A 23,656-nucleotide genomic window follows, 5' to 3' on the forward strand; every position below is an offset into this window, starting at 1 on the left:
AGACAAGATCCAGACGCTGGGACAGCCAGAACAGACCAGAAATAAAAAGGAAGAAGGACAGGGGGAATTTAAAGAGAAGTAGGTGGAAGGGAATTTTTAAGAAAGCCATTCCATGTTTCTGTGCATCAGTTTTGGAGCAGGTTTTGGCTCTGCGCTGCGGCCTCAGGGTCAGGGTGCAGAAGTGGTCTGAGCTCTGTGCCTCCTGGTTTGCCTCTCTGGGGGCATGGAAGGCAAAGGGCTGAATCATAAAGGTGGGGAATTAAGAACTGCTCTAATTATTAACTACCATTAAAAATTTCAGTGCAAAACTTCTGTGTAATTAGGTCACTATAAATTACCCTGAGTGAATGATTCAGATCTTTACATTAACCACCAGCTGCCTACAACATACACCCTGAAAGAGGGAAAATCCAATACAGACCACCTGCAAACAAGCAAAAATAAACCAGGGGAAAGGCTGCTACTTTCATAAGCAACCAAGTGAAAGCAGAACCAGAAGGCCCATGCTCCCTCCTGCTCTCCCTAACACATGCTCAGACTGGGGAGCCTCCAGACAGCTCCAGCACAAGAAGTGGGGTAAGGGACCAGACATCATCTGAGAGTTACAACGCTGGGTCCGTGCCAGTTCATCCTCCTAAGACACAGGCATGTGTTCCACTTCTCCATAAGCGGGGACAGCTTTTAGCGGGCAGATGCAACTGCAGCACGCAGCACTGCTCAGGCAACGCTCAAGAGCTAGGCCTGGAAAATATGGCAAAGAATACAGTTTCGGTGCAGCAAACTGTAGAAAATTAGCTCCACAGTTAAGACTGAACATGAATGCTCCGAAAGCGTTTGAGATGCTTTAATTAGAGGTCCAAAGAGGACTCCTCCATAATGCCCTTCAACTCCCAGAGCACAAAGTAAGTTCCTACTGCTCAAGTGAGCCCTCCAGGCTCTCAGGCATAGATGACTGCTTTGATAAGGAAGGGGGTGAGCAACTGCGTCCACTCAGCTGCGAGGGCGGGAGGAGACAGCTGACGAATGTTCACCTCATTCCTGGAGTCCCAGATACTGGGTTTTCACACAGCATGCAATTATGTCGCAAACCTCTTTGCCAGAGCATGCAGGGAAGTTCCAGGAATTCATCTCTTTTTTTTTTTTATTGAAGATAGCTTTGTTGGCTCGTCACCAGGCACTGTGGTCTTAGCATCACCTCAGGGTGAAAGGCTCCTCGGGCTCTCAGAGGCCCTCCATGCTCCCTCTGATCCGTAATACTTCAAGCACATGCTATCAACCACGGTCAGTACCCAAAACAGAAGAGGGAACCAATGGCCACAGTTTGGCCAAATATGGGCCTTGCTGGAACACAAACAAATTAGAGCAACCCAGGTTACATTTATGCAGAGAACCGATGACAGATCAAACAGTAAGAGCAAAACCCCCGACCCCTTCCAACAGGGCACCTGTGTGAAAACCAGAGCATGAACAAACCCAGACCACACAGCTCTTCTCTCCTGAAACTCATCCAATTTCTAGGTGTTTTAAAGCATTTCAACTTCTATGATATTCATCATTATCTTCATCTAATCACCACTAATATTTCCTGAGCAACCAGGACTATATCAAAGCCACATAGGGTGGATTTACAAAAACCAGAATAATTCACTGGCCTCTCTGACATTTGTTTTTACCTGAGAATTGGTCAGCATCTAGCAAGATGATGGATTTTCTCAGTATTAGTATTATTTTTAACCACTCAGGTTTCTTGGGCAATGGGCAGACCTAAAGTAGAAATCTGTTTCCTCAGGTACCAGAAGGACTGAAAGGAAACAAAAGCAGACAGACGCCTTTGGTTTCAGATCTTCAAAGGTATTCCCTCAGCTTCACACTGCGCCTAACAATGGGCCCATTTTAGCAGTGGGTTATTTGTTCCTTCAGATCAGCCTGCTATTTCCTACCCTGTTTTTTTACTTGCAAATTGTTGCAGTGTTTGCAGTGGGGGTTTCTGCCTCTCCCCTTCCCTGTCCCCAGTCATTTGTGCGCTTGAATGCAGGACAACAAATGCAAACACAGCAATGAAGACTTCGGAAAAGAAAGAGGCAAAGGGTAGATGAAGACGCTTTTATTTTCTTCAGTAATTTCATTGAAATATAGTATTTCCATTTCCAATACAACTTTGGTCTAAAACTGGGTATTTCTAACCTCCCTTACGCACAAGGAGAGCTTTCAGTTTTGTTTCCTGCGAAGAGCTGGCAGATGTTGGCCTCCCCACTAGGCTGAGTGGTTACATGTACAGAAAATCAATCCCACACCTTTCCTAGCACTAGCACAGCAGCTCACCATTGAATGCCAGGGGATATCAGGTGAGGGTAGGGAAAAAAACAACGAAAAGTGTAATGAAAACATTAAGAAACTGGGTGATCCTGCAAGTAGGAAAACAGGTGACCTGGAGAATGACATTGTATTCATTAAGTTGTAACTCAAATGTATGGTTCCAGTGAAAGGCTGGTGTTCTTGGAAGGAAGTCATAAGTTTTATGGAAGTTTCAGAAGTTCATCATACATGCTTTAAGCTGACAGGCCAGCAGGGATGTATCTGTGGTGTCCACAGGAAAGCCAAGGTTCAGCAAAAAGCAGAGTTCTGGCAAGACTGAGCCAGCGGGACAGCAAAAGGCCACAAAAACACAGCCACAACTAATACTAAACTGCAGCTCTTGGCTTTAACAGCTAACTGCAAAAATCAGAAAACTTACTTGATTTGCAACTCTGATTTTTTTTGCCCCATTTACTCTTCCATTTGGAACAGTTTGAATCACGCTATCATGGAAACCATGATTTTTTAAAAACCTGAACTCCCACAGAACACTGCCCATCTCTTCCATCCACCTGGGGTCTCTGTCACTAGACATGGAGCCACTGAATCACTGAGTACCTTGAGATTGCTCAGTCTGTGGGAGTCAAAAATCCAACAGCAGAGTGCAAAATCCATCCATCCCAGAGAATCTGAAGAGTTGTTTCTGTTTCTCAGTTAACTTCGAGGTTTACCGGAGAGTGGGGAACTCTCTCACTACCAACAGCTGTAGCAATATGGGATAGAAGCAACAAAGACATGATGATAATGTGGAAAGAGATAGGGATGCACATAGATGGGGAGCCATGCAGCAGAGACTGGGGAGTGTGACACAGGTCACTAGCTGAACAAGCAGAGGTAGGCAAGGAGCCCAGGCTGATTAGGCATCTTCCAACATTTGAGACTGGGGAAATCTCAATCTTGCTAAATCTTGTCTTTCAGGGCTCAAGGAATTCCCTTTGTGCTACCACAAGGACTGACTTCCCAATACACCTACAGTCAGAACTGAGTCACGCCTGCCAGGCCTCCGTAATCATGTCTGTCTTAGTTTCAGCTGAGAAGGAATTGTAACACATACCAGACGCGTTACTCCTGGCCTGAACAGAGCATCTGGGCGATATACTTACATGTAGAAGTTTTAAGCCTCCCTCCACAGTTTTTCAGAAAGCAAAGATATTGCACGTTACCAAATGCCCCTGCAGCAAGGAAGGATGCTGGGTTGGTTACAAGCAGATAGTTCACGTTCCTAAGTCCTGGGCTGGAGGGCAATTTGAAAAAAAAAAAAAAAAAAAGAATAAAACAACACATAAAACAGAAAAATTTCAGGTTACGCAGATTTCTTGCATATTTGCATTTTTTTGTAAGCAGACATTACAGGTTCGTAAGTAGACCCTAAAGTTAAAGCTGATGCACCAAGACCAGCTCTGTGATTCTTCATTCCTGTTCCTTTCTTGAGCCAAGCACTAGCAGATTTTTTGCATAGCATGGTGTTTGCTGGCCACGATGAGGCTTCCAGAACTGAGCTTGCTTCAGTAAATTTTTACCCCCACTCCTGTTCTCACCTTCACCCAGCAACGAACTGGGCAACAGCTTTAACAAGTTTCAGGAAGAACCTGAAGGGAATTTGAAGAGTGATGCTTTGTGCTCATGCTGATTGACATTCCTCTTCCCTGGCCATCTCCAGGTACCATCTGTAAATGGAATCCATTAAGAAGCTCCCTGCCCTATTTGCTTGCTAAGTCGGTTTGACATTACCCTGTGAAAAGGAAATAGACATGAACTCATTTGGATTGGTGCCCTCAGGCAAAACAGACTCAGCGACAATCTTATGCACACGAGGCGTAATAAGCTGGAAGGGAAAGGTGACCAGATCTCAGGGAGTCAGCTGCTTGAAAGCCACCAGCGCGGGGTGAAAGCTGGATCGCTCATTACCACCGCACAGAGTCCCAGACGAAGAATCACCTGCGTGAATCCTCGATGAATCCGAACCGAACGGCTGACCTAACACAAAACTTCCATGACATTCTAATCTGCGTCTGTTATTCTCCAGCCAAAACTCAAGTTTCAGTGCTTTCAACAATACGCTGAGAAACAGAAAGGATTTCCAAGAATGTTCTTATCACCAATCCAGTCAGGTGCGACACTTCACTCAAACTTACATAAAAATAAAAAATGCATAATGGGGGTGCGCGGGGGAGGGAGCGCAGTGGAATTCAAACACAAGGGTATATATGCTCCAAGTCACAGAAAAGTTATATTTAGAGAAAAAAAAGATGACTTCTGGAAGATAAATGTTGTAATCCGCGCATTAATTTTAGCTCACTTACCTTCCTTATCCCAAGGCTTGTTATTTCCTCCTCCCAACTGGACTGGGAAGCAAAGGCCTGAGCCTTTATACAAAGGAGCTAATGCATTTTAATGGCTTAACCTGATGCAGTGTCATTTAATCACTGAAGCGCTTCATTTTCCCTGCTGAATTCCGGGAAGACTTCAACCACATTTAAATCTAAAAACCGTGTTCCAGTTACCACATCCCACTATTCCCGCTACTTTCATTACAGTCAAATTTCCTCACGCCACCTTAGCAGACTCTTTCTTCCCTCTTAAATAATCCACGATAAAGCTCTTAACATTCCCCAAACCATTTCTCACCAAGTAATTCCAAACAAGCCACTGATACATTTGATAACCCATCAGTAAGAATCAATTCTTGCTCAGTTTTCTCAACTTTACTTCACAGAAAGCCAATATATATCAAAGAAGTTACTCACTGCTCATTTTCTTTTTCAGCAGCTAGGAACCACCAATGCCCCAGCAAACCAGGGACCTGCCACCCCCTCAGCAACATAACTTACAACATCCTAACACTCTGCTTTTTTAAGGCTTGCCATCTCCCATTCCCAACTGTTCCTAAATCCCTACATCCCTAATTATATACCACAGCAGGCATTCACACGTTGATCCTTCTTGTTGCAGCCCATTTCCCTTTGTTTTCACTTGGTTTACTCTACTCCACAGACTCCAGCTGTTTCCATGAGAACTCCTCCATGGGAGTGGACAGGAGGAGGACAAAGGACAGACGCCGGTGTCTCCTCACCGGGAGCAAGCAGGAGCAGTCAGTCCAATTCCCCCTCTGCTATTTTTTAGCTATTTAGCCAGTGAGGCTACTCGCTCAGCTTTCTCCTCCTCCTTCCTTTTCCTTGCTTGCGTCACTTCAAAGCTGGGTTGATGCCTTCTCTCAGCACTTCCCCTGGCCAGTATCTCTCAGCCTGTTGTTCCTTACTCACTTCAGTCCTACTCGAGGCCTTTTATTTTTTTACCTCATGGTTATGGAACAGTGTAAAGTAATGATTAACACTGGCATCCACAAATCCCACCCATTTCACTAACCGGTTAGTATCACACATGCACTCCACCCCATCTTACTCATAACATTCAGTTTTTCATCTCTTCCCCCGTCCCTTTGTTTGTGCAATCAACTCTTTGATCCTTCCCTAGAATTTATCACCAAACGTATTCCACCACCTGCATTCTCCATTCTCTCTTCCTTCCCTCGCTCCAAAACTCCTTGACAAAAATCCCACAACAGTATTTAGAAAAACAGAGAGCTTAGCCTGGCTAGGAAGAACAGAGTAGGAAATAACACAGGCACAAAGGAGTCTGCAGCTTTCAGAGAGGTGTCATTTCTCAGCAGTGACGAGGAGCTGGTGCCAAACCTCAGGGCACACCACCAGAGCAAGCGGCAAGACAAGCGTCAAAGCTGCTGAATAAACCCTTTTAATTCCTAAAACGTGTTACTGAACACCATACAGGAGAGCGCAGTTCAGTCAATGCTGCATCAGAAATGAAGCACTGCGAGAAATATTTAAATCACATTTTATTTTTCAAATTCAAAAATAACAATTAGCTTTATTTAACATTACACATCTCACAGGTTTAAAATATCATGCTCTATTTAAATATCTGAGTGACGACACTATACAAATAAAATGTTGCACAAAATATATTTAAGAAAATGTTTTGGTCTTCCATCTGAACAATAAATAGACAGGCACTTCTACATATACAAAGGAAGCAATCACTATTTAGAATAGCTCTCATAAGCAAGATGTGGAAATACAGAAGAAAATCTGACTTTTGAGAACATGTTTAACTCTACATGAGACATCATGCAACTTCAAATTTTACTTCAAAATTCAAACCCGTTAGGAACTGCACAATCCTACACTTGCTACTGCTTTACAGGAGATCCAAACCATGCTCTTGTAAGCAATGTGCAATTTCAGTTAGTTTTATCAAACCAGCTACCTGATCGCTTTCAGCGCCAAAGCAGAGAACAGGGACGGACCAGAGCAGCTTTTCACACGGATACCACGAGTAACACAGTCAGCATTACCCTATATGTAAAGCTCAGGGTGGACAGCAAAAGAACGGTACCTACTGCCACAAACAAAACTTGTTCTTCCTTTCCTTTATACGTTCAGATCTTTTATGGGGTGTTTGAAACCATATGATGTCTTTTTTTTGTTTAAAAAAAAATCTAATAAAAGGGTAAATCCTTCACACACGGGCAGGCTTTGCACAAAAGACTACGTAAAGGAGAAAACACTTGTCCAGGGTGCATAAAGACTGAAAACTATAAATTAAAAAAAAAGTCTCATAAAAGTGTTTTCTATTTAGAGTAAAACAGCATTCCCCCAATTTGTGAGTTCCAAATTTACAGTGGTGTCCACACACAAACACAACTCAAGGAAAAAGAATGTATCTGCTGCCACCACAGCTAACGGAAGATGCCCCGTGGTACGCGATCCCTGCTTTCACAACAGCGCATCAGCTGCTGACAGCCACTTACTTCCAGTCCTTTTAAAAATTTAGATGGATACTGAAACATAACGACCACCAGGACAGTGGAAAAACAGGACCGAGTCTTTGTGCCATCCTCTCACTATGACTACTGTCACTTTTCAGAAGTACATGAAGAAAAGTTTCTTGAGAAAATTTGGAAAGAACTGTTAAACAGAGCTTCAACGGTTCAGCGAGAAAGTCAGACCCCAACTTGGAAAGCTATCTGGACTTAAGGTATGTATGCACATTGCTTTAGCAATTTAAGTGTGGATCTTGCAAGCTTGTCCAAATCTTAATCATTTCTTGAGGATTTCTACTATGCACTAACATTAAATTTGTGTAGGAACATATGTTGTTTCTGTATTTCTCTTCAATATCAAATGTTTTGAAACCTTTGTGTTTTTCCGGAGCAAGCCCAAGCTTCTGAAGGCACATTCCAGTATAAACATCATCAATAGGATACAGGAGTACCTGGTCAGACGCATTGTTCAGTCTCAATGCCAAGTCACCAGAGTACAGAAACCCACCGCCTCCTGCATACGGAGGATACGAACCTTCATAAACACTTTCTGGGATGTAGTACTTCAACTTTTTTTCCCTATGAGGTCCAGCATCTTTGATCACATCACCTACAAACAAGTCTTTGGCTTTGTCCTTCGACAAACTCTTCAAGTAATCCAGGATCTGATGGGTATTCACAAAAACATCATCATCACCCTTAAAAATAAACTGGACATCCGCACAGCTGCTGCTCACCCACTTAAGAAACAGTACCTCTTTCAGAGTTAAATTGAAGAAAGTGTCTCTGTAGTTCCAGAGGAGAATGTCTTTGTGAGTTTCGCTCTCAAATTTTACCATGTCTGAAAGGTCAGGAAAATGATCCTCCGGTGGGGTCTGACCAAGTAAGAAGACTCTTTTGACCGTTATATCTCCCGATTTTATTTCCTTGCCCCAGGATTCCCTAATGGCTTGCCTTCTATCAAAATGTGGTATAAGTGACTTAATGGCCAGCAGCAGAAAAGGTTTATGTTTGCACTTGTTTGGCTGATCCATTATTAATGAGTAATTTCTACACCTCAAATAGAGGAGAAAGTCTTTGAATCTTTCTGGCAAACTTGCAAAGTCGCTAACCTCTGAAGTCACCCACGGGTCAGGGTCGCAGGAACTGAGAATGCTCGAGTTCAAAATTAAGTTCTCTTCCACAGTCATATTGGAAAGCAGACTCAGAATCGGGTTGTACAACAGTTCAAGTTTCTGCTGCTGCCTGTTCCAATAAGCTTTGTGAGGAATAAATTTTCTCCAAAAAATGTTCTGTGGTATAATAACACCGCCTCCCGCATTCTTGTCTTGGCTGCTGCTTTTTGAGACTTCCACAATCACATAGATAAAAATGTTTACCATCATCAGAATTCCCAGCAGCTTTAATCTTCTGCGTCCAACACTCATTTCTCATATCTGAAAAGAGAAGAAATGACAGATTTTTAGTTTTCTTTCCTATCAAATTCCCGCTTTCATAAAAATGCAAACTACTTTCAGATTAAGTAGGGCCACAGAGATAATTAGGGGCCTGGAACATCATCTTTATGAGGGAAAGCTGAGAGACCTGGGACCCTTCAGCCTGACAAAGACTGAGAGGGGACCTTACCAATGCTTATAAGTACCTAACAAGCAAGAGTCAAATGGATGGGGCCAGGCTCCTTCTGGTGGTGCCCAGAAGCAGGACAAGGGGCAACGGGCACAACCTGCAACGCAGGATGTTCCACTACGAACATCAGGAAACACTTCTTGGCTGTGAGGGGGACAGAGCACTGGAACAGGCTGCAGAACATCTCCAGAGAAGGAGACCCAAAACCCAGCGAGGTACTTTCCTGTGCAACCTACTGCAGGGAACCTGCTTTAGCAGGGGGCTGATGATCCCCAAAGGTCCCTTCTGACCCCCACGGTTCTGCAAGGAATGTGTAAGACAGTAACCTAAAGACAAAATTCCACCTACACTCAAAAAAATTAAGACTAATCTACCTCTAATACACACACACCTGTAGCTGGTCAGGTTTGGGGTTCCATCAGCAAACATGATGTAAGAACATAAAATTTCCACTTCCTACTTAAGGAAGTGGAATAATATGCTATTTATATAGCATTTTACAGCATGTCAAGGTTCAAGCAGATTTTAATCCTTGTCTAAGTCTCCTTGAAACATGTGACTGTTCAGTAATTAGTCATAGAATGGCTTGGGTTGGAAGGGACCCCAAGGATCATCAAGTTTCAACCCCCCTGCCACAGACAGGGCCGCCAACCTCCAGAATCTGAGCCCTCAGCTTAGCAAAGAGGGGCAGAAAAACTTTCATTTTGCTAGCAAGGTGAGCTTTAAGAGTACAGTATGAATTGCAGTTTTCTTTTAAAATTGAGTTTCAAGCTTTTATACTTGTATTCTTCTACCCTCCAACTACAAAATAAGCAAAGCTGAATTTTCAAGTATACAGGTTGTTTCCATCCATTTCACTTGGCTGTTCCATAGGAGAGAGCCTGACAAAACCAACCAGCTGCACTGCTGACAGTCAGAACTCTGCAGACAGACGAAGATATCCCAAATTTTGACTTTTTTTTTCCCCTCCAAGTAGAAAAGAAAGAGAATGGCAGCTGAAAGCCAACTGTAACTACTGCTACAGAAGAAAAAGCAACTGAAAAGACTTTTAAAAAGCAGAGGTTCCCAACATTTGTAAGACCAGGAATAGTAAGGGTACATGTCTTTGTTGCAGCACAAGCTATTCTGAGACCCGTGTCCAGTTCTTACAGAGAGAGAATGCATCAGCTCCTCTCTCCTTCACAGCTGTCAGAACGAGAGACATAGAAACAGTGCATGAAGCAACCCAAAAGTGCTCCTCAAAAATAACATGAAAACAGTTTACCAGCCCAGAGGGTAGAGAACTAGTGTAAAAACTACACAAAATTTTAACAGCTCATTCTAAATTCAGAAGCCAGACTAGAAAATTCAGGATGAACAGAGTTACATTAAGGCTCCATTTAAGATACATATAGAACTCTGCAAAGAAGCTTTCATTTGCCTGAAGTGTAAGTGATTAAAGCAAGACCAGAAAAAGCAAGTGAAATAACACAAAAGCCCAGTTGTAGATGTTAGCATAGAAGTCAGGGAGCAACAGCAGTCAGGAAGGTGCACTTGAGAAGTACACCAAGTACTTACTCTTCTCTCCACACAGCAGATAAATCAGCAGTTAGAAGAAAGTTTTAAAAAAGAAACACTTCCTAGAACCACAGAGAAATGCCTGTTCTTCCTTCATTTGACCTCATGTTGCATCTGCATTCGTATCTTCGTATATGCTCAAGCCACTATTACTTAATGTCCTGCTCTCAGCCAGCTCTGAAGTCTGCTGTTCTAAGTTTAAAGTCGCTTTCTTCCATGCCTCAAAGACAAAAACCCGTGGCCAGAGTCATCATGTACACTAATACCTGAACTGTTACAAGCACTGCAGCTTCAGCTACAACCAGATCATCAGGTAACAGTGTTCCGGACTCTGTCTCTTAAGCACACACTAAAATACTGGATGGAAAGCAGCTGTCTCAGGGCTCACACCACTCCCTGCAGCTCCGCGTGCCTCTCAGTGCTCACACACCTCGTCCTCAAGCGGTTTTATAGCACTCCGCAGTGGAACAACAAGTGACGTGGTACTTCACCTATGATCTCTGTACTCCTGAGACAGCAGGGTGAGAGGCTCACCCAGTGACTGCAAATACGGATTGCCAAGAGCTCAGTCACAGCCTGATTTTCCAGAATATGTAGCACTAAGCAGCTGATCTGTTCACCGCCCCTAGCTACTAAACCACCAGCATTCAACACTTTTGCAATTAATCTTCTAGATGCTAAGATCATTTCCAATACAATGACACACCATTGGCACAGCCTATTTCAATGACAATCTTTCCGATCTCTAAGTCTTTGGGGTAAGCATTCAAATTTGGTATCTACAAGATCTTCCTCAATCTTTGCTTTATTCCCACACCGGCAGCAATTCCCCGCAGCAAATCAGACAGCAAAACCTCCATTGGTTAGACTTGGCACAATGTTTCTTAAGAAAAATACCAGTCTAGGGAAAATCACAGCAGTTCCATCAAATAATGTATGATAAATGTTATCAGTCCCACAAACGAGCACTTCTGGAATCATTTTCAGTCTTGCTTTCTAAAAAGCTATACAACATCACCGATAAAATTTATATTTCTGAGCAAAGACAGGTGACATAACATAAAGTATCAATGCAAGGAAAAGTAATAAAAAACAGCTGTGTTGAAAAGGCAACCTTTATCTAAAAAAAAAAAACAAAAACCAAAAGAGGGATTGTGTTAAACACTTGATTGAGGTCTTGAACTAAAAGCAAGTCAAAGACAATCAACAGACATCCAAAAGGCTATTCCCATCAAACACAGTTTGATATTAAACAGCCTGCAGTTAATATTAACTCATATCATGATAACTGAAGAAGGAAGCAATATGATGATGCCAGCCGGGCCATTTCACATCAAGGGAACAGCATTACAATCCTCATAAAAACGGGGGAAGAGGAAGTTGTATTTTTAACACTGTTCTGTTCTCTGTTCCTTATCTGCTTTGCTGACACGGCAGTGACCGACCGAAGTGCAATGGAGACTGAGTGCCCTAAGCAGCCTGCTATGGAACAGCACCACGGAGTACACGAGGGCACCCATCTCCCACTCACAGCTTATTGGCAGCAATTTGGGCAGACCACAAGCACTTTTCCTACTCCAGTAATAGCTTCTTCTATCACCACTTGCATTACAAAACTTCCAGCTGCCTCTCCTTTGACTGATGAGAAGGGAAGATCTGCTAGGGAAGCCAAAAACAAACTAAAAGCGATCTAGTTCATACTCACATCTATCCAACAAAACCAGTATAAAAACTCATTGAAGAACTAAGAAGAGCAGTACAAAGCGACACTTTACTTGAAAAAATCCTGCTGTTTTTGGCTTTTAAAAATAGAAAAGGTGAGCATGCATAGCTAGTCTGCACAAAAAGTAAAACACGAGCACACGCTGTATATTGGTAAAGCAAAACACAGCATGCAGAACCACGGGAACGAAAAAATCCGACAAAACCTTGTCCCAGCTCCAGCTGGGATGTGATACCGACATTCAAAGGTGATCTGACACCCAGGTTTTCAGTGTTTGCTTTCAGCTTCTCAGCTACCCTGATCTGAAGACAGTTCTAGCAATCATTTCAAGAGTTACACAAACCTTACATTTCTGCTTATGCAACTTCCAGCTGCACAGTGGTACTGACACAACTGCACACAGCATCCACTTGTTCAAAGCCTTTAGAAACACCCACGTGACAAGAAGAAAGGGGTTAATATTAACCATACTGTAGGTAAACCAAGGGCCTGCTGCAAAAACAGTACTTGAAAAGACTCATTCCACACAAGGTGGGGGAAAGGGGACGGGACATTTGCCACAACTATTTCTCACTGACACAGAAGCCATGAGCTGCAAGAAAAGATTTCAAGCATCCAAAAAAAATTAAGTCCACATAACCTTATTGAAAAACAGTGAGAAAAAGTGCTCACTGATTGTTTCTAAATAACATTATTTTATGCTTTATCTCAAGAGTGAACATATTCCAGGAGTTTGTAAGGAACCTGTTCAGAGATTTAGAACAGTTGGTACAAAATGAGTGTGTGCACTCCATGCATTTCCAGGTATCACAAAAGCTACTCTTTGTCTGAATTCTTCCATCTAAGCAAGAGGAGGCCAGGTACCCCCAATGGAAGGGCCAAGCTCAAGGTCAAAACCAAGAACCAGCACCTCCAAGTGTATGCTAAGGCCATATGTGATTCATCGCATGAACGTCATACACCATAGCTTGGATACTGCAGATGAATTCTGATTAGCTCTGTTACAGCATTCTATTTACTGTAATCACTTCATAAAGTTAGCACACAGAACACATGATGACAATTTGCAGCTTTATTTGTTACCCGAGCGCTATTAAAACATTGCAATGTGAAGCCTCTGAAGTGTAGCTGTTGGAAGAAGAGGCAGATGCTACACGGAAGTAGCTACAAAAAAGGCTCAGAAAGCAATCCTCTATCAGATAAAGACAAGGAAGCACAACGGATTCAGAGGGTGCACTAACTTGCCTCTGAAGCAAGGCATCAAAACACACACCTCTATCCGGAGACACTGAGTGCAGCCCCATATAATCAATCCGCTAAGAAATTCTGAAGACCTGGAACTTGCTTCAACACTGAGATTTTGGCAGGTTTTGCTCTAACACAAGGAGGGACAAAGAAAGGCCTCTTTTGGAACGCCCTCCTAACAAAGGCCACGGATAAGCACCAAACCAATGGGCAAATGGATACACTTTGACAGGCAAGCCCACCAATACTAGAGAAGCAAGAAACTTAAAAAAATTACCCCCAAGTCAGACCAAGTTTGTATAGTTCATTTTGCATACATTCAGCTGAACACCGACTGAATGTTAACAATACCAGAGCATTAACTACTTACATGGTAGCTATCGTGTCACCTCCAGGAATATAACTTTCAGAATGAGTAGAACTAGCTTTATTTTACTACAAGCTCCTTATTAGCAATTCTTGTCTCAAAGAGTCTCCTATTCATACACCAAGCAGTGACTGTATTGGTTGATCACTCCTGATGTTTGGGTTGATTAAGCAGAGGAGCCTCATACTGTGATGCCCAGTTGCGATGCTGAAGTTTCCTTTGCAGCTCTCTACAACTGCATCAGTCTCAGCGCATAGACGAGCTCCCATCCCAAGCTCCACCCTTGCAATGGAGTTCACAGCATACTTCTAACAGGAAATCAAAGAATGGGTGCTATAAAAGTGAAAAAAAAATCGCTATCTCCTGTATCTTAATACTGAGAGAATAACAAAAGTCTTCTTCCTTGTGCTTAAGTACTCGGCCCATACCTAAGGCCAAGATAAATTATGCAAGTGGACAGATCGTTGGCAACTGTTCAACACCTAAAAAAGGAATTACTGCTGCAAGTGGGCTCCATCATTTCCTTTTCAAATAAAGAACTAACGTGTATTAAAATCACCACTGGGCATGATGCAAAACAGCACTAAGCCAGCAGGCAGGTTCACAGCACAACCCTGACCTGCACAAGGGCGTTCACTTGTGTTCAAGATCATAGCAGTGTTAAAGAAAACAGTACTCTTTCTAGACATATTGAACATTGATTTCTTGACTCCAAGACCAGCCACTTGCTATTAAAACACTTGTCCTTTATGCTTTTACTTACTCATGATACTCACTGATCTCAAGTCTCAACATGTAAGCTCAGAAGTCAAAACAAAGCTGTAATTCAGTTTTCTAAAAGCCTTCCACCTTTCTGCAAGCCCTCTGTAGAGATGAGCTGCAGCGGGGCTATGGCAGGCTGATCTCAGCACATAACTTCATCCTGAAACCTGGTATCCCTTACACACACAGCTTCTGGTTGTGTTAGTAATAGCAGCACTACAGTTCTGAAGATAGTACTACAAAAAAAAGCACTCAAACAACCATAAACAATGCACAGTCTCTCTACCCTCGTGTGAGATGCACCAGGTTTTTTAATACCTCATTCCTGCTCATAGCATGACCAGCAACATCTTCAGAACATAAAAAGGCTAAGATACCTGATCAGTTATTAAAAAAGTCTGGGTTGTTTCCAACTTTGAAGAACTTGAACACTATTTATCTTTCTACCTACACACAATTGTATCTCAGGACTTCACACAAGTCCACGTTTACACAGTGCAAATGAAGAACATCTGAAGAACTGGCGTGCAGTCAGCAGATCCTAGCATTCTGCTTCTGCAGAAGCGCGTTGCAGTGGCTACCACTGAGTAACAGCCAATATTCTCTGTGCTCCACAAACACAGCAGCATTCCAGTTGGGAGAAAGTTATCAGAACAGCACACTGCAAAGAAATTCTGAGCAGCTGATGCTTATTCTAACATTAATTTTCACACACATTTTGAACCGTCTTTCAGTAGACTATTTGCTTTTGGGAGAAATTCATATATATTTTAATACCAAAAGTCACCAGTGCAACCTGGGTGTGAAGTTCTGCAATCCAAAAAACAAAGCAGACAGGAAGACGTGCTTGTGTCTGCTCAGAACACAGCTCAACACAGAAGGAACTGCAAATAGTCTCACTGACAGCCAATCTAGCTTTACATTCTGTTTCCTACTGGTTATCTTCGGCGCAGTCTCAAACTTTTCCTCTTAAAAAAAAATAATAATAACAATAGCAAAGAAAACCCCAACACTAGTACAGCGAGGCATTTCTTTAGTAATACTCACCTGGTTTGCTGCAGTAAGGTACGTGAGTGCTTTTTGGGCCAGAACTACCTTTGAACCGTGTTTAGTTACCGTTACTGAAGCTAATTTCACTTTGTCTACTCCCTCTTTGAAGGGAGGCACTGACAGTGAATTACTGGCAATGAATTTCTCAATTCTTGCAGAAAGAACTCTAGATGACTTGCTTTTCTGTTATCAGGCAGAAAGGGAACTCTATGGAAGTACAATAAACAGAAAATTTTCAGTTTTCCCTGTGTTTGCCGTACTACCTACATAGCAAACCTCTATATACCCTCTGTTCCTTCTTTGCAGGGTGAATAGCTGCAGCCTTGTTATTTCTGGAAGCCTTCTGCATCTCTAATGTCTTTGTCATTCTTCCTTGGCCACTTCTATTAAATCATCTTTGATATGGCAACCAAGAAAACATTTAGTACTTAAAGCTCACAGGAGTTTGTGAAGACTCTTGTTAGAGCCATGTATCAACAGTACTTAGTATGAGAGATATCATAGTCAGCCTTGCTAAACATAACAGAATTAAAAAAAATAAGCAGAGTTTGAGAAATACGACTTCCCACAAACATCTCTGCACGCTCCCATCAGCTTAAGAAGCTTCCTCATTTACGGCAGGTAGGGCCAATGCTGAGCAGACCAAAGTCCTCAGTTTCCGTCATTCATGCTGTCATGGAAAGTCAGCGATATCTTGTGACCCATGGAACGTTACATCATCTCAATTCAGTTTCTAGCACCCACCAATTATCACTAATCTGCACTCATTTTGGCTGATTAAGTGGACCTGAAGCCTTAACGTTCCCAGTGTTACTTACTAAACTAGTTTCTCCCAGACCATGCCTTATCATTTAAGGAAACGGAACATACAGCAAACAGAATCACAGATGGTTTATCAGCTTTGTACTACATTTAATATGTCATGGCATGGATAAAGGGAGGAAGGTAAGTCCCTTCCCAGACAGGCTCTCCCTCTCTTTTCGGAGACAGGAATGAAAACAGGAAAGCCTTCCTGAACACAAACATTCACCTGAAACTGACAGCACAACAGTAGGATCGTTAGGTGTTGCCTGTCTTCTAACAAAGCAAGCATTTCTGTGCCACAGAGGTGCTGCCTCCTGGTGAATCACTGTTTTCTACTCCCTCTAACCCTGACCCATGCACTCAGCCAGCTCACAAACATAACTCCACAGCAGCTACAGGAATAAACTTGGGCAGCCTCCAGCTCCACCACAGGTTTATCTTAGAGGTGGCACGCTAGCTTTTCAAGTCTGAAACTGGTACAAGAGAATTGAGGCTTTAGTTCCTTCCTCTTACACAACAGAAAACATCTTCACCTCGAAACCTCAAGCTCTGGAGCTACCCTAGTGACAAAGCTCTTCATTGTCCCTCCTTTTCCAATAGCCCACCTGAAGCCCTCTTCCTACAGAAGGGTTTTCAAATGGGCTCTCGTCCTTGAAGTAAAGCCTCCTGGCATCAAGAAGTTCTAAATTGTCCCGACTCCCCTCCCGAATTGCAACAAAACCTTCTCCTGCAGCAGCATCAGAGCTACTTACAGACTTCAGGAAATAACTGCACCATTCATTCCCTATTCATTCGGCAGCTCACATTTTCAGTCTCAGGGAAAAAAAGCTTTGGACCACCTTCTAAAAATAAGGTGAACAAACACATGCCTGCGAACAGATGGGTGAAAATCCCTTGTTTCCAACTGAAGTGTTAAGAAAAAAAAAAAGGAAGGAAAGATAAACTGTCACAACTTCCCCACACAAAGATCTCACTCCATGTGGCAACTAATCCAGTATGTCACAGGAACGCTTTCCTCCCACCCCTTGTAGTTCATACACTCAAGACAAGCTACTCTAGTGCTCATGTATAGTTCAGTCCAATGGTAATTTAACAAACTTGGAAAAAAGCCTTTAAGATTTTACAGTGTGGTACTCACAAGGCCCGTTCTTTTAGTTATCCAAACCAGGCCTGCAAACTTTCTGCAACAATCCAAAATTTGCTATCATCCAAGGAAAAACCATCACAAAAATGAAGGAATGTCCTTCTAGCCTCTGGCTGACTTACCAGGCACTAAAGCAATGATCTGCACTTGAACGCACCTCCTCATTTGGTCTTACAGCTCCTGTTTTATGAAGGTGACATTCCGAGAAGTCTGTTCGTACTGTGTTTTGTATTCTGCTTCCTGTAGTAGACCAAATGCAGCAATAAAGAACAGCCTCAAACAACATGTAAGATGGAAATTAACATCACTGCTGTGTTTGCTACTTCATAATGAATTCTATAAAAAGCATGTGAAGGTTATTACACAACCTACAGATCTGAGATATGTGAGAGAATGCACCTTCAAAGTATGCTTTATACAATATTAAACACAGCATTTTCTCCATATAAAATCTCATACAGTAAATCACAGCCAGTTTTGTGAACCTCAGCTGGCTTACAGAATAAACCTCACAATTTTAACTACAGAATGAGTGAAAGATTTTCTCCACGCACATTGATAGTGACTATGACGTAGCGCCATGTAAATACACCAAATAACTTTCTTATGCTAGTCTTACCAACTTGCTCTTTTCCCTATAATCAACTTCCATATATTCCAGGCAGCTGCTTGCAAAAAAAAAAAAACAAAAAAACCTGTGCAGCGACAATGGAAGACAAGGATACAAGGATGATTGAGCCATCCCTGCCAAAGACACTGCTCTGAGGGGCAAGAAAAGTGCAGGCCTCCGCATGCAGCCCCTCACACCTCACCCAAGCCAGAGGCGAGGAGAACGTGTTCCAGCAAGGGCCCACCGCTGCCTCAGCCACAAGTGGCCCGGCTCCGTCACCAGAGCATTCAGTTAGGTGAAAATTAAATCCCTGAATCAGCTAAAAGAATGATCGATGAATATCTGAATTGTTCCAAGTGTCCCCGCAGGAGATCGAGATATACGCAATCAACTGAGCACGAGTGTGCAACAAGGATTAAAAAAAAATAAAATTGAAATGTCAAGCTGACAACCTAGGGTAAGGTCTTAACTTGCTGTAAAAACACCAAAGTTTAATCCCTCAGTATTTGAGGGCTTACAGCAGGGAGAGCGACATGTTTTTCCCAACCCGGTACACAAAAGCCACACGTTGTTCGGGCTTTAGAGTTATGAATTGTGACGTTTGTTAGGAATAACCCAGAGCTGGCAGCTTCTGATTCACAAATTTCAGTTTTTAAAATGCCTCTGAGAAGACTCCATCTTGGATGAACAGTAAATCATAAAGAATTCAGAGAGGAGGTTGAAGAGGAAAAAAAAAGAGAAGTAATTCTCGGAAGAAAATGGTCATTCATCACTCCAGTTTCAGGTGGGGAACAGATCCACAGCAGTTTAAAACAGCGTCAGTCACAGCTGACGTACTCTTGTTATTTATTTCTTCCCCTGCTGACTGCACAGTCCCCTTCACCAAAGCGACGGGGCCGCGTCAGTTCAGGGAACCGAAGAGGCTGAAAAAAGAACCTAACAATAAGAGTGCAATTAGCTCCCAGCTGGCTGCCGTCAGCGGGTTCGCTCACCGCTGCGCCGCACGCCCTAGCAGCGCACAAGAGGCAAGCCGAGACCAGAGCAGATCCCATTATTTATCTGCTCTCACATCACAGCGCTCTGCTGCTCCCGCTCACCGCCCTGCACGCAGCAAGGCTGCGCTGGCTGGCCAGGCGAGCAGCAGCACCGGGCCGCCAGAAGCTGCCAGCCTTCGGCTTCCAACCCCTGATGCTTCCTCTGCTGCAGTCGGTGAGCTCTACCCCTTCCCGCTACCTGTGCCCATGGGCTGTTCTTCGCTGGGGGCAGCCAGCTCAACTGGAACACTGTCCTTCCCTGAGTGCTGGAAGGACAAGGAAGCAGGTAACCACTCCCACCTGCCCCCCGATACCGAGCACCAGGGCTCGCCGTCAGAGCAAAGGGCTAGCGCTGCGAGCCTGACTGCTGCATGCAGGGGGGACTTAAAGTCTGGTGGACAGGCACTGTCCTGCTTTGTACATTTATGCTGGATTAGTAAAAATTAAACAGGTTTAGCCTATCTACTGAAGATGCAAATAACCATAGTATCCACAAACAAGCCAGATCATCTCCTTGGCATCTCGGCCAGTGTTATCTTAAAGCCAGTCATTACTGCTGCCATAACCACATTCCAGTAACCTTTATGCCAGCACACACAACACTGACTATTTAGTCAACTAACAAAACTGTCCCTTTAGCATTACACTTCACATCACAAATATTGCTCCCACCGTATCTTCTTGCCTGACAGACATAAGCCACACTACTAAGAAGCACATTTTAAAAGCAAGGATGCTGTAATGTGGTATGCCTGATTAGGTGATTACCTTCACACCATCCCACTTCAGGGTTAAAAGAGACACCCATTTCCATTCAGCTTCCAGGATTTGCTGTTTCTGTAGCCAGACACTGGGCAATGGGATACCACAGCACAGAAAACCTTCCCAGCCATCTCAGGACACCTCTCCCAGCCCATGTAAGTGCTATGCAGTTAATCAACCACGTGTCAAATCAAACCAGATTAACGATGTGAGTGTATTGGTCCAAATTTCTGGATTTGCCTATTTGCAGTACTAAATCAAATACACGCTTACAAATGCAAATACGTGAAAAGATTTTTGGGTTTCAAGTGTAAATAACTAATACAGAGAAGACTGTTTTCACCTTTCTGCAGGATTCATTTATAGTTGAGAAAATGAGTGGAGCTGTGAAATAGGGAAGCTCATTCTTTTCCTTCAAACTTGCAGAACATGAAACACAGATCTTACTCCAGTCTACCAAGTTCAAGGAAAAGGGAGCAATTCTTCCCCCAGTTGTAAGCAGCTAAAGATGCATATAATACCTCAAGGATTTTCCAAAAGACCTTTAAGCAGGTTAAGCAATTAACTCCCATTCGCTTCATTCCCATTGATGTTAAGAGCAGACAAGCACATAACCTGATTAGACTTCTAAATGCAACCAGGAACTTCTGCACCTGGTACCTGCACAGTAATATCAAGAATCCACTATAACTGACAGTGGTTTAACTCACCAATATCAAGCCGTTTTGTGTCTCTTTCACTTCTTATTTTTATTCAAAAGCAAATCGAGGGGTTGCAGTAACATCGTCCAACTTCGAGACCACCATCCACAACCACTGACTTGAAAAAATCATGACCCAAGTAAGGTAAAACAGAGCAACTTCCCAGCGCAGCCTGACATCCAGCAGCAGCGCTCCGTACACTCAACAGCCTTTCCCAGATTTGCATAGTTCGCTGCGTTACATCACACAGCGCTGAAGATAAGCAAATGGATCAGCAAATGGGAAGGTTATTTCCCAACCCTATCAGTTCCTCAATGCGGCCCACAACACAGCCGCAGACAGTTACCCCGGCACAACAGCAGCTCTGACAACGCGCCTTCACGTGCAGCTGGAAGTTTTCACAGCTTCCCTCTGTCAGAGGGCTGCTTCCCAACACAGGCCCACACGTGGGACTGCACAGAGCAGCCAGGGGAGGATGAGTGGAGCAGCAGGAAGCAGTACTGCAACACTCAGACTGCTTTCACACAAACCGGTCACCGTACCCTCTGGTGGCACGTTACCAATGAGAATTCATCTCTTACAGAGAGAGAAGAACGTTAGTCATTCGCTCAAAAATCAAGATGACTTGCTTATTTGGTTTAAGCTAGCTGGCTTATGATTGAAGTCATTTAATCAGCTGCCAAATTCCAGAATTTATTTGTAACGACGGGCACAACCAGTTCGAAGTTAGTGTTTTTCATGGCTTGCTGTTTTATCTCCCTCAAACAACAAAGCTTGCTTAACCACGATGAAACTGCTACATCAACTCTCCCTTTAAAAACCTCAGCACCACACCCATCACACACTGGGATTCCTTCCCTTATTTAAAAGGGAGGAGCTAATTGCTCCTCATGAGACATCAGCTCAGTCGCTCCTCTGTTCAACTCACCCAGAACATTTTAACGAGGCTGGCTTTTCACTGTGTTTTACATGATCCAGAGACCTGGGGAGCCTTGCATATCCATTTTTTAAATCCGAGAAGGCCCAAGGAAATCAGTGAAAAAGAAGGGCAGGATCAAGCTCCATAAACCCAAAACACTTTATCTTCACTCGGTTGTTTTTGCTGGGTTTCAAGCGCTTAAGCATTGCAGACTACACCACCTTCTCTGTGCCTAGTGCTTCTCTGAATACAGCCTACCACGGTAGAAACATCAAACGCTAACGCTGCGATTCCTCGTGCTCGAAAACATCGCGACCACACCTCCTTCCTACATTACCTGTTACTTTTTTGGTTTAAGAGGTTCTTTCACAAACAACCAGGAAGGATTAAATGTGGGTGTATCTGAAAAAAAATTGTAAAAGTTTAAATTAGAAAAGTAAATGGATACCCACCTACTTGCTTCAAAACTAGTTACGTTCTTCCACCACACAGCAACAGAAAAACATATAAACAAGTATACATACTAGAGAAAAAAAAGCTCAGCTAGCGATGTAATAGAAGGTCTGTTCCAAGCTTCTGGAAACCGATCAATTCTTGCAGCCTTCCAGAAACAGCAGACATGAGACAGCAGACATGTTAAAAGCCTCGATGCTTTAAGGAAATTCTTTTCTTTTTCCCTCCATGATCTGTGCTTACTACAAAGATACAGGATCAAACTAAATGAAACAAGTCGTGAAACCTTCGCTGCAGCAAGGAGGATACTTTTGACAACAGCTTTTTTGGTTTTGGCTCGACTTGTTGGCTTACTCTTGGCAAGTTTCAGAAGGATCCGTTTCAAGAAGCTTTGTAAGAAGCCTGCTGGGCCCTAATATTTAGGGCAAAAAATGCTCCATCATAAAAACATGAAAACAAGCTGGATTTTTACAGGAGCAGTACAACACAGACCTGGAGCACCATCCCTCGATGCATCTAGACAGAGCTGCTCGCACGTTCCCCTTCCATCCCACGGCAGAGGTAGGACAGCTAACCCCGCTACGGGAGCAGCTGCACCAGGTGGCAGCACAGTGACGATCACCGAGGCTCCGGGCACGTCCCTGCAGCCCTGTTCCTCAGAGCCTCCTTTCACCGAGCAAGGCAAGGAGAAGGATGCTCCAACCCCGCAGCTCCCTCCCCAAATACGGGGCAACTTACTCACGCAGAAAGCGACACCTGTTTGGCTGCAGAGAATGCAAACACATGTTATCTTCCTCTCGTTCTTCAAAGCCTGAGGAAGCGCTACTTCGATACCGATACGCGGATTTCCTCAGCGGCATCCTCGTTACCCAGAAGCATAGGGTAATGAAGGAAGAAACTGAGGAGGAGCTCGCAGGCAGCACTAAGCAGGTTAGCGACCACCGGCGATGTCCCGATCGCGAGGAGCGACCCGCAGAGCTGCATTACGGCCAGACAGAGCACCAGCACTGCGCGACCTTCACGACCAGTTCCTACAGCAGCACCTCATTTTCCTCTTCTATTTATAGCACGTGGGGACGAGCAACAGAAAAGCCCAAGCACAACCAGCCCGCAGGTGACAGAACTGCTCAAAGCAAGTTCTGACGATCGATCGCTTCAGCAGAGGGCCAGGATTCCCTCCACGGGACACGGCGGGCACAAGCAGAGCGCTGGTACCCGGCGGGCGGTGCGGAGCCGCGGTTACGCGCTCACGGCGCCGTTCCACGCGCATCCTTCCGCACTCACCTTCAACTCTCGGCGTTAAAACACGAACCACGGGAAAAGCCGACGGCTGAACCGCGCGCACGAACCCTCCCGCTCGGTTTAATGACCAACCCGGGAGGTCACGGGCTGAAGGGCCGTTCCGCTCGATCTCACCGCGGGTTTTCGCAGGCTGACGAAACAACCGCGAGCCGCACTTTGGCCGCTAACCTGACGCGCCCGACGGAACGCGGCACGCCTCGGAACTTCTCAGGGCCGAGAGGCGCCGTGCCGGGACGCGGCGCGGCAGGCAGCGCTCTCAAAGCGGGCCGGACCCGCGGGGACTGCAGCAGCGCCGGCACTGCGGTAGCGCAGCGCCCCGGGTCGGGCTCGCCGCGCCGCGCCGAAACCGCACGGAGGGAGAGGCCTCGAGCCGCCCGCCCCGCTCGCAGGAGGATAACCGCC

The 23,656-nt window shown here is 44.2% G+C and overlaps 1 protein-coding gene across 9 annotated transcripts in view; it reads right to left on the reverse strand.

Annotated features, from left to right (window-relative positions):
- B3GNT2 (UDP-GlcNAc:betaGal beta-1,3-N-acetylglucosaminyltransferase 2) overlaps positions 6,196 to 23,656 on the reverse strand; it is an 18,018-nt gene continuing 557 nt past the window's right edge. The window contains exons 1-3 of one of the 9 annotated variants that reach the window (XM_021390832.1): positions 22,445 to 23,200; positions 21,837 to 21,901; positions 6,196 to 8,631 (exon numbers count right to left, since the gene is read on the reverse strand). In XM_021390832.1, coding sequence (XP_021246507.1) covers positions 7,429 to 8,622 — 1,194 coding nt within the window. In that variant the 5' untranslated portion in view covers positions 8,623 to 8,631; positions 21,837 to 21,901; positions 22,445 to 23,200 and the 3' untranslated portion in view covers positions 6,196 to 7,428. The other 8 variants (XM_021390834.1, XM_021390840.1, XM_021390838.1 and 5 more) reach the window with 8 other exon arrangements.

Source organism: Numida meleagris, chromosome 3 (genome assembly GCF_002078875.1).
Source record: "Numida meleagris isolate 19003 breed g44 Domestic line chromosome 3, NumMel1.0, whole genome shotgun sequence".
Classification (NCBI taxonomy): domain Eukaryota; kingdom Metazoa; phylum Chordata; class Aves; order Galliformes; family Numididae; genus Numida; species Numida meleagris.